This window comes from Jaculus jaculus, chromosome 9, assembly GCF_020740685.1.
Source record: "Jaculus jaculus isolate mJacJac1 chromosome 9, mJacJac1.mat.Y.cur, whole genome shotgun sequence".
Lineage (NCBI taxonomy): Eukaryota > Metazoa > Chordata > Mammalia > Rodentia > Dipodidae > Jaculus > Jaculus jaculus.
This window is the reverse complement of record NC_059110.1, coordinates 126,274,152-126,285,460: the sequence shown is the minus strand read 5'-3', so window position 1 is coordinate 126,285,460 and position 11,309 is coordinate 126,274,152. Positions and strand designations below refer to the sequence as shown.

Sequence of the window (11,309 nt, the reverse complement as noted above, 5' to 3'; positions counted from 1 at the left end):
TGTCTGAGAGCAGATGGTATAACTGGTGACTCTGACAACTGATGACAAGCCAGGGACATCATGAAGTGCTTAGTCACAGATTGATGACTTTAGGCCATTTTCCACTATGGAAAGGACAACAATGTCTCCTCGCCAAGACCGCGATACTGTTGGTGGCATCAGGGGGCAAGAATTTCAGTAGAGGGGTCTGCCCGATGTCTAGGCACCAGCACTGTGGGCCATGGCATCTAAATGGGACTGTTCTTCAGGGGTGACTGCGCTATGGTCTCAGAGCTCGTGCTTTCTTGAATTCAACCCATTTCCAAGGCTATTGTCCTCTAGATCCTGTGAGCTCCTTGGTAGTCATCCATCAGCTTCCTTTCCTGTTTCAGCAAGCTGATGTTGGAAGAATCTGATCAAGGTTCTGGTAGGAACTTCTTCTTCACTCCTGTTGGTGTTGTGAAGGGCTGGGTACTACCACCCTTGGACAGAAACAGCTCACAGGAAGACTAGACATAATGCAGGTCATCCACAATGGCATTCCCTTTATTGACATGAATCACAGTCATGAGGTCTTACCCAGCAGAAAGAACAGCAATTTGCATTATTAGAACTACATACAGAGACATAAAAGAAAAAAAAAAAACATACACTCATCACCAACCAGCTAATCTCAATGAATTTAATCTTCAGCTGTGTCTTCAACTTGATCTTCAGTGCTTCGGGAGAACATGCGTACACCCAGCTGAGGTTGGCCCTGGGGACCTGAGAACATTCACAGAGCAGACTTGCAGATCCTCCCTCGGAAGAGACGGAATGTGTAAACATAACACGGTGGGTACTGATAACACAATGCCTGGAGCCTGCCTCTTGGGCCACATCTGCTCCAAGTCTCACATGCTTCCCAGACCATGGAGGATGCAGGCCTTTATCAACAACCAGTTGGAGGGTCTATGTGCAGGATGGATGGGGTTAGCTTTTTGTCTAGTTTCAGCCATGTTTTAGGGCCATTTCAGAATGTTAGCTTGGCTAAAATGTACTTTGAAATGAACTGTAAAAATAACTTCTCCTGCCCTAAGCCCTCTGGCCAGACTCCAGTGAAGCCTGTGGAAGCTCAAGCATTCTTGGTTGTGAGTTATAAGTTGCCAAGTGGCCAGTAGGAATGGTGCCTTATCCATACTCCAACTGTCATCTTTCACTAGAGCTAACTTAAGAGCTCCCTCCATTAGGAAACGAAGAGTTGGAGTTTTAGTAATTTGCTGGCATTCCTAAGTCTCTTAGAGAAACAAAGACTATAAGGTCATCAAAAATCAATAGGTAGAAGATTCAGGAATGCTGATGACTGCTGTACCCTAGAGAGACCTCTTATTCAAAGTCACATTCTGCCTTCTTTTCACCAGTTGTGAGGTACGCTCATGGTCATACTAATTCCCCAATCCACTCAGCATCAATCATGCCAACCTTTGCCTTAGAATGAAGAGAGACTAGCTGGCCTCCTTCCCTTTGAGTGTGGTCCTTCTCCTATGGGCCTCATATGACTCTTCGAGCTGGCTCAGATTTGGAGAATGAGTTGTGTTCCTGACACTTCTGTCCTAGCATTCTAGAAGGTCAGCAGGTCAACAGCAAAGGAGAAGAGCTCTGGCTATCTGCTAGCTCCAAGACCCCAGGCTAACATGCCCAGGACTTTTCTCCTGGGGACATGCTACTGGGGGTGACCTCCAGGAGTCACCATTGAGTCTAGTGATGGAGAATGAGGAGGGGAAGGAAGAGGTGGCCTTGACCATCTCTATGGAGAAAGATCACACTCAGTGGACAAAATTTTAAAAAATCTATAGTTCTATGACACTTCAAGATTCCAGAGAAAACCAACATGTCCCTCAAAAGCCAATAGTAAAAGCAGTCACAGTGAGATCAGAGCTGATCCAGGTGAAGAGGCGGAGGGGGAAAGGAACAAGGTTCGTGGTCCCGCCGAAGCCAGGTGCTTTCCGTCCTGTGTCTGCAGTGTCAGAGCTAGCCGAGGCCCACATCCAGTGACATCATTACCACGAATCCCAAGATAGAGGCCCAGGATGCCAGCTTCCCATTGCCGCTAGGAGGGAAGGGGAGAAAGACAGTAAGATCCTCTTAACACTTCCTGCAACCATATGTCTAGACTGACAGCTTCTCTGCTGCGTCCAGCTCCCACAGAAAGCATGCTAGTCATGGTGACAACATGGACGGGGTTTACCATACCTTGGGTGAATGCACTGCCTCATGTAAGCCCAGTGACCTCAGAAGGTCACTGTCATGCCCCATTCTCCTGGTTGGGAGGAAAGGCCAACTGAGGCATAGAGAAGTAATTTGCCTAGGGCTTTAGAGCCCATGCTTGGACAATTAAAATGATAAAGGAAGATAATTCAAATGGTGATATGCTTCTTAAATTTAGTTAAATTTAATCTGACCTGATCAACTAGCTTCAAAATTACTCTGCTTTGAGGGACATAGCTCAATAGGAAAAATGCTTGCTGTGCAAGCATGAGGACCTAAGATATGATCTCTAGAACCCATGTTAAAAAGCCCCGGGGCTCACTGGCTGCCATTCTATCCTACCTGTCAAGTTAGACACTGCCTAACAGAAGGCTGACAGCACCCGAGGAACAATACTCCAGTTTGTGCCCGGGTCTCCACACACACAGGCACACACATAAACATGGCCTCCCATACTCATGAACCTGCACACATGGTCATGTGCATGCACACACACACACACACACACACACACACACACACACACACACAGACACAAGCCAGAATCAAACAAAGCAAGGCTCTTTCCCCCACCTGCCACCCCCCACCGGGCCCACAGCAAAGCGGTGTGACATGCATTGCTGCAGTTGATGTCTTGGAGCCCACTGCTCTCCTCATTCCAGCCTGGAAGAAAATCTAGAGAGAGAAGAATGTACAAAAACGGGTGTCTCCTCCTCCACCAAGGAGCCTAGGACTCCTGTTTAGGTGGCTCCATGATAACACCGTTCTCCTCTCCCTTTCAGTGTTAGAAAGCACAGAGGCTGGGATGGTGGTGGGGAGGGGCTGGGTGAACTTTGAAATCAGCAGAGGAAGAAAGGGCTGCTCTGCAGCGCGGGTCCTGGGCCAGGCAAGCTCTCCCACCTGATCTGGGCTTCGGGAATGATGTCGTCCATGACCACGTAGACCATGGCGCCAGCGGCGAAGGCGAGTGCGTACGGCAGGATGGGCTCAGCCAGCACCACAGCAAAGGCACCAAAGACCCCAGCCAGGGGCTCCACCATGCCGCTCAGCTGGCCGTACCTGAGGGAGAAACAGAGACGTGGACCAGTGCAGGGACAGCCAAGCACACAGGCCACCTGTGGGTCCAACCTCAGAAGACAGATGTGTACTGCGTGGCCCCCACACCGAAACATGCACAGTAGACTCTCACTTCCTCTTCCCTAGAGCTTTGAGTTTCCTACATTGCCTTTCAAAAGTAATGATACGGGGTTGGAGGGATGGCTTAGTGGTTAAGGCGTTTGCCTGCAAAGCCAAAGGACCTAGGTTTGATTTCCCAGGACCCATGTTAGCCAGATGCACAAGGGGGCGTATGTGTCTGGAGTTTGTTTGCAAGTGGCTAGAGGCCCTGGTGTGCCCATTCTCTCCCCCCCTTTTTCTGTCAAATAAATAAATAAAAACAAATAAATAAAATAATGTTATGACTAGAGTTTAATGTGGATGCCACGTGACATACCCAAATATAATATAATATAATATAATATAATATAATATAATATAATATAATATAATATAATATAATATAAATAGATAATAGGTAGCACATTCAGTGGTTGTTAGTCACTTCAGAAAGCTAGGCAGATATCACCACTAATTCCAGAATATTTTCGTCACCCCGGAAGGAAACTCCAGCCACACACATTAGCAGCCACGTCCTGTCTCTTCCCCTCTCTCTTTCCCCTTCCTCTACCTAGTTATGGCTTCTGGGTCTTTCATACGGGCAGGGTCAGCTACTGTGCGCTCCTCTCGGGCTGGCTTCACTTACTGGACGCGCTTCTCACGACGCGCCTCTGCCGCAGTGTGCGTCCTTTCTAAGGATGGGTGACGTTCACTGCATGGCTGGGGGTGTGCTGCCTACCCATGTATCCTCCCTGTCTACGTAAGTGACGGGACACTGATTAGGAGTGGTCTGCGCATTCCGAGGACAGCTGTAGTTGGCAGGTTTGGAGGCTCAGGCTGTAAATATACCTACCGCTTCCTGCAGCAGAGGAGGGCCTACCTGGCCAGGTGTGTACAGAGAAGACACTTGTTTTCCACCTTCACTGTGCCCTCATCTTGGACTAAGGTGAGAGTTTAAGGAATTCCTTCATTTGAGCTGGACAGAATGCATCGTTGATGCCTAGAATCAAGTGAGCTGTGATTGGAAGAGCAGCTCACGTGGACGTCGAGAGTGTCAGGGGTAAAAGAGAAGCCAGGGCCCGGGCCCCACAAGCGCAAGCCACATCCACACATACACTGTCAATGCGCAACGAGTTAGGGCTCCTTCCTAGCGGTAGGTGTTTTGCAAGATATACAGCCTCTGAGCCTCCGTCCTTCCGTCTATAAAATGGGGGTGAGGGATGTCCTCCCTGCCAAGCCTCCCCGATGGGAGGGCAATTTATGGGGATTGTGAACACCCAAACCCTCCCTATTCTTCCCGGCCAGGGGCAGAAGCGTCTGTGCAGGGAAGGGGAGAGACCCCGATTGTGCTGTGGAATTCTCTAGAGAGTTACTGCTTGCTGACCCCCAGTGTAGACCTCAGACCTGAGCAGCTCTGCCCGTGGCCTTCCCGAGTGAAAAAGGGTTCACCTCGTGACCTGGATGCTGATAGACATCCTCACTCTCACCGGCTCCCAACGGGAGCCTGCGCAATGAGCAGGTCACGTGCCCCATGCCCCTCCTCTGACTCCACGCTGGTATACTCACCAGAACGCTCGCCAGGTGGAGAAGCCTGCCCCACGCAGGGGGAGGCTGACAGCAAGGCCCTCTGGGAAGTTCTGGATCCCTATTCCAATTGCCAGATTCCTGAAAAACCGAGAAGGTGCATGAAGGTTCTTGTCTGGCACTGCGAATCCCTAGGCAGGGCCCCAGGCTAAGGCCCAATGTCTTCCTTGGGTATCCTGGAGCCAGATGGGGGCTGTGATAGGTAGAGCGAGGAGGAGTGTTAAGACCTACCTGTAGGGGAGTTACAGGAGTGAGTGACGTGGATCCTCCTCCTAACACCTTGCCGGGGGTCCCTGGTGAGCTCTGTCTCTAGGGCGTGGGGTGAGGCCGGCCTGAGTTCTGTCACTGCTGCATAACTGCAGTATGCTTTCTACGCCGCCGCACCTTGGGTATCGTGTGTGGACAATGGCCTCCACCTGGAAGGTCACTGTGTCACCCGACAACCTAGCCCTGTCCACGAAGTGCCTAAGGAGCACGAGGTGCTCAGAGCACTGGAATCTCCACTTCCCAGAGCGCAGACATGGGCGCGTCACTTTTTTCCCCTGAAACAACTTCAGAAACAGGACAAGGAACTCCGAACACAGAATCTAAAGACGACAGAGATCTGGCTCCCAGCTCGGATTTCCCGTGGACGCCGGGCACCATGACTGCATTTTCCTGTGTCCAGAGATAGTCATGTGACCTCCCCACTCTCTCCCAGGTCAGCTGGCCAGGGCCTGCCTTTTCATTTTTATTTTTTAATGTATGTGTGTTCATCTATGTGCAGAGGCCACAGTATGACATCAGGTGTTTTGCTCTGTTGTTTTCTGTCTTAGTTTTGGGACAGATTCTCTCTCGGAACCTGGAGCTCAACAGTTCAGCTGAGCTAGCCAGCCAGCTCTGCTCATCTCTGTGCCCCCCCCCCCCCGGAGCTGGCACTACAAGGGCGTGCCACCCAGAGAGACAAACGCCACACGTTCTCTCTCACTCGCAGTTCCTAACTGGGACCAACTGGAGATGAGGGTAAGTGGTGGTAAGCATCAGGAGTATGGGCACAAAACTAGAGTGAGACCCGAACAGAGAAGAAACAGGGAGAGAGGAGAGGCTAAGGGAGGGACAAAATATAGGGGTGGGGGGGGGTCCTGGAGGGTTAGGAGTGGGGAGGGCGGGGCGGGAATTACATAAAAGTTAAGGTAGCATGACTCAGTTCCATAGAAACCCTCCTTCTGGGGCTGGGGAGTTGGCTTAGCGGTTAAGCGCTTGCCTGTGAAGCCTAAGGACCCTGGTTCAAGGCTCAATTCCCCAGGACCCACGTTAGCCAGATGCACAAAGGGACGCATGTGTCTGGAGTTTGTCTGCAGTGGCTGGAGGCCCTGACACACCCATTCTCTCTCTCTCTCTCTGCCTCTCTCTCTGTCTGTTGCTCTCATATAAATAAATGAAAAATAAACAAAAACATATTAAAAAAAGAGAGAATCAAGAAACCCTCCTTCTGGCTAGCAACATAATCACCCTGTAGAAGGTGGGAAAAGCTTAACCTTAAAGCCATAGGCTCCCAACCCCATGGCCAGCTGTTGTCCAGGGAGACCAATGAGGTCCCCAAAATAATTTAGGCCATTGCCAAGACACTTGATTACCTGTCAGACCTAAAAGATAAGTCCTATTGCTGAAGATACACAGGCTTCAGTGACAGGACATCAGAATTGAATAGCATGCTAGAACTGAGAGGGAGGCCAGCTCCATCCTGGCTAGCCCTTATAGCCCTGGAAAGCACTGATGGGGGACAACAGTCACCAGCAGCATGAATAAGTTTGGGACCCTGCAGACTACAAAGTCAACCAGTCTGACAAGGAGCACACACTTGTGCAACAGTGGCATACAGCCTTTGTGCATGTAACCTATGATTCTTTAATTGGACATGAGGCCCAGTCAGGGGAGAGAACTCATACCTGGTCCTAGAAACTAAGTCAGATCTAAGTCAGATCCCCCTGGTCAGGAAACTCGCAGACTTCAGAGCGAAGGCCCCACTGCTCTCTGGAGAAGAACAGTGGGCTTGCACACCAAAAAGTCTCTCAAATAACTATGCATATTCCTTTTAACCCAAGCTGTTGTCACTCTTGGTTGAAGAAACTGTTTTCATTTACAGACGGCAGAGAAAATGGAGGAGATCCAAGATCCATCAATATGACAAGATAGCTGACTGCCCACTGGGAGACATGCCACCTCTCTCCCATCTGCTGGGGCCCAGGAAAATTGCAGAGGAAGCTGCAACATGAATATTGCTCTTACTGCTGGCCTGATAACCTGTTCCAGGGGAATAGTGACAGACACTGTGGTTAATCAAACACCCATCAAAGCAGTAACCCAGAAGCTAGAGAACTGAACACTAAATCAGACTGTTAACAGGCCTGCCATAGCTCAGGGAACCTTGTGGAAGAAGGGGGTGGAAAGGTTGTAAGAGCCACAGAGGGGGTAGGAATACCCTGAGGCCCAGTTTCTCCTCCACCCCACAGAGATTGAGGCCTTCCTGTCCCCACAGTGAATACCATGACCCCACTGAGGAGGGCCTCCAGTGAAATGGGAGTGGAGGCAAGGGGATAACCTGTTATAGTATATAAAATAAATAAAAATAAAATAAAATAAAATAAAAAACCAAGTGTGTGCCACCATGCCTAGAATTTTTCATGGGTACCTGGGATCTGAGCTCAGGTCCACATGTCTGGGTAATAATCACTTTAGCCGCTGATCCATCTCTCTGGCTTAAGTGTCCCCTCCCTGAGGTAGGGTCTCACTCTAGTTCAGGCTGACCTGGGATTCACTATGTAGTCTCAGGGTGGCCTCGAACTCACAGCGATCCTCCTACCTCTGCCTCCCAAGTGCTGGGATTAAAAGTGCACCACCACACCTGGCTAAGTGCCCATTTTTGAAAGCCTGCTTTGTGCACAAGCCAGGGATTAGAACATAATGAAGGAGAATCAGAAGGAGATGGACATGCATGATTCAGCATGGGTGATGCGGCAGGCATGTGATTATAACCCACAATGCATATGCGTGAAGAACCCTTGTGGTGTGCATTGTAAAATGACTCCATGCCAACTGGCAGAGAAATCAGAGACGTGGCAGGAAGGAAACAGCCTATTCTGAGGGCAACAGAAAGTTTAAGACTCTCTCCTTTGGACAAGACTGTACCCTGGCTAGACAGGTCCACAGGACGCATTGTGGCCTCAAAGCTGGAACCATAGCCCATCCTCAGCCTTACATCCCCTTATTTACATACGTACAAATGTTAAAAGTTAGAATCCATATATGAGAGAAGACATGTGATTTTTGTCTCTCTGGGCTTGGGTTTCTTATTTCACCTATTACCTGCAAATTTAATAACTCCATTTTTCTTTAGAGCCGTGCAGAGCCTCATTGTATTTGTACCGCATTTTCATCATCCAATCACCAGCTGATAGACACCTAGGCTGACTCCATCTCCTGGGTAGTGGGAAGGGGCAGCAGCGGACACGGATGCGCAAGGGTCTCCATGTCAGGATGCAGAGGACTCGACATCGGCCTGAACAAGGCGTGACGGCGCCTGCATGGCTGTCATTTCTTACTTTAGATGGGGAATGGTGTGACGTTTTATGCTACCAGGTACACTGAGCCATCTCCCCAACCTGCAGGGAAGGCCTTTTCTAAAACTGAGGGAACTGACAAGACACTCCTACCCTACTGCCCCAGGGCATGCCCAGCAAGGGCTCCAGTTTTCATTACATTCTGGTCCCTCAGCAAGTACACCAAATCCCTGCCCATGTTCTCCAGGGGGCTCAGACATGCTTTAACCCTGCCCCACAGGCTAAGGGACAGCAAACTTCTATAAAGGCCTAGACAATAAATGCTTTAGGTTTTATGGGCAATTGAGTCTTAGTTACAACTCGGCTCTACCATTATAGTGGGAAGGCAGCCACAGACAGTATGTAAACAAATGAGTGTGGCTGTGTTCCAGTCCAATTTTATTTACAAGAACAGGTGGTGGGCAGGATGAGGCCTGTGGGCCACAGTTTGCTCACTCCACCCTCATAGTTCAGCGGCTGCAGAAACGAAGATCTGGCAGGAAGGAGACACAGAACTTGTATGGACTCTAATCTACATAGACCCTGCTTGGATCCTCACAGCCACGCGTGAAGTCATTGAAGTTTGGGGCAGTCACATTTCCTCTGTCCAAATTCTGGATACAGGGAAGCTTCCACCAAATTTTCAAATGAAAGCCTGGGAGGGCAGATAGAAGCTATCTGCAGAGGCTGTTCACTGGGAGAAGACCCAGTGCAGCCATGGAAGTGGAGTCATGGAGAGATAGAGCTGTCAGCAAAGGCCATGCTGGTCTCAAAGCCACCGTTCAGAGCTGCCATGCAGTGCATCTAAGACATAGGATTGGGACTGCAGTAGCCTTGGGGGCCCATTCCCCAACGGGGTGTCCACTGAATGCCACGCTTGCAGCCTCAGGCTTTAGTATCTTGGTTTCAGTCTTGCCTTGGATGGATTCCCACCCTCTATTCCCATCCCCATTTCTGTGTGTTGGAATAGAAGTGTCTCCCCTTCCCCAGTCTAGTATTGTATCTCGGGAGACAATAACTTGTTTTGTTAGTGCTTTATTGTTAGAGTAGCTTATAACTGACACAATTTGCCAAGAGTCTCGGATGAAACTTTGGACTGCGACTTTTGAGGGGTGCTGGGACAATGGAGGGGTGACTATAATACTGGTTTAGCTATGCTGCCTTCCACGTGCCCAGCTGTAAAATTCAAAGCCCAGTCCTTCCTCTCCTCCTACTTTGCAAGGTTTCTGAGGTGATCACTGGATGTCCCTCTGAGATGAGAGATCAGAGAGAAGACAACACGACTCGGGCTTCGTACAGAAACTCATGGGTGCTTTTTCCTGGTGAGGCTGAGGATTCCCCTAACCTGAAGCCACACTCACTTCTTGCAAAGCCCTTCTGCAGACAGGACCACCTGCTGTCCTGCATGAGCCCAGGTGCCCGAATTCCAATCAGATCCTGAGCACCTGCTCATGGTAGTTCCAGGAGATATTTTAATTATTTATGTTTTTATTGTGTTTATTTACAAGGAGAGAGAGGGAGAGAATGAGAGAAAGAGGGAGGAAGTAGGCACATGAGGACCTCTTGCCACTGCAAACAAACTCAAGGTGCATGCGCCACTTAGTACATTTGGGAATTGAACCCAGGCCATCAGGCTTTGCTAGCAAGTACTTTCAACCAGTGAGCCATCTCTCTCAGGAGACATTTGACATCACGCACAAGATTTTGATGAGATCCACGGGGCAGTGTGAAGGTCCTTCTGATACTGGGCTGCCTGCATCCTGTTTGTCTGTTTGAGCCACACACAATCTCCCAGGGCACATGACCCTTGTTTCTTTGGGGATGATACCCTTTCTCTGGCCACGCCCAGGCTCTGTCCCCACAGAGCTCAGCACCCAGGAGATGCTGCGGTATCTTCCTGGCATAAAGGGGAAACCTGAGTGCTTCTGGAAGGGAGCAGGAAGTGACAGGACGAGTGGGAGTTGTTTTTTTTTTTTTTTTAATTTAGTTGAAAGCAACACAGAGAGAGAAAGAGGTGGGGGGGGGGGGCGGAGAATCGGCGCACCAGGGCCTGGGGAATTGAGCCTTGAACTGGGGTCCTTAGGCTTCACAGGCAAGTGCTTAACTGCTTAGCTATCGTTCCAGCCCACGAGTGGGAGTTTTGCTACTCAGCTCTGCTTTCTAGTTGTAGGAATGCTCATGAGAGGCTCGGGAGATGTCTCCCACTAAGAGGCACCTGCAGGTGCCTCGATAGCCCAGTGGGTAGTGCTTCAGTCTCATGAAAGGTACTCGCTTGCAAGCAAGCTGGCCCGAATTCAATTTCCCAGCACCCTCATAAAGCCGGATGCAAAGTGGCGCGTGCCTCTGTGCTCCCAACGCGCCTATGGCAATGGGAGATGGAGCCAGGAGAAGCGAAAACAGCGCATGGGAAGTCTGAAAGAACCAAGGGGGATCTCGTCTCAAGCAAGGTGGGAGGAGAGGACAGACTCCCTGCTGTTGTCCTCTGACCTCCACATGTGCACAGTGGCACGTGCAGCCCCCCCCCCAAAATATATACACAGCCATGTGCACACATCGGATAAAACGTCCCGGGGGTCTGCCTCTGGGTGACTCTTGAGTTTGTCCTGAGTCACTGAGGTCAGGCTTCTTCTCTTAAATCAGGGGCACCTCTGCTGGGTGAAGGACTGTGCTGGGGGTCAACCGCGGCTTATTCGGTCTCGACAGGAATGAGGTGGAGGATGGCGTTGAACCCATCTCCCTGTCCCAGGTTCCCATATCTATCCTAAG

The 11,309-nt window shown here is 50.1% G+C and overlaps 1 protein-coding gene across 2 annotated transcripts in view; it reads right to left on the bottom strand.

The window, feature by feature from the left end:
* Positions 1 to 495: 495 nt before the first annotated feature.
* Slc39a11 (solute carrier family 39 member 11) overlaps positions 496 to 11,309 on the bottom strand; it is a 408,615-nt gene continuing 397,801 nt past the window's right edge. For both annotated transcript variants that reach the window (XM_045159412.1, XM_004655147.2), the window contains exons 8-10: positions 4,948 to 5,046; positions 3,127 to 3,285; positions 496 to 2,068 (exon numbers count right to left, since the gene is read on the bottom strand). In XM_045159412.1, coding sequence (XP_045015347.1) covers positions 1,990 to 2,068; positions 3,127 to 3,285; positions 4,948 to 5,046 — 337 coding nt within the window. In that variant the 3' untranslated portion in view covers positions 496 to 1,989. The remainder of the gene's footprint in view (positions 2,069 to 3,126; positions 3,286 to 4,947; positions 5,047 to 11,309) is intronic.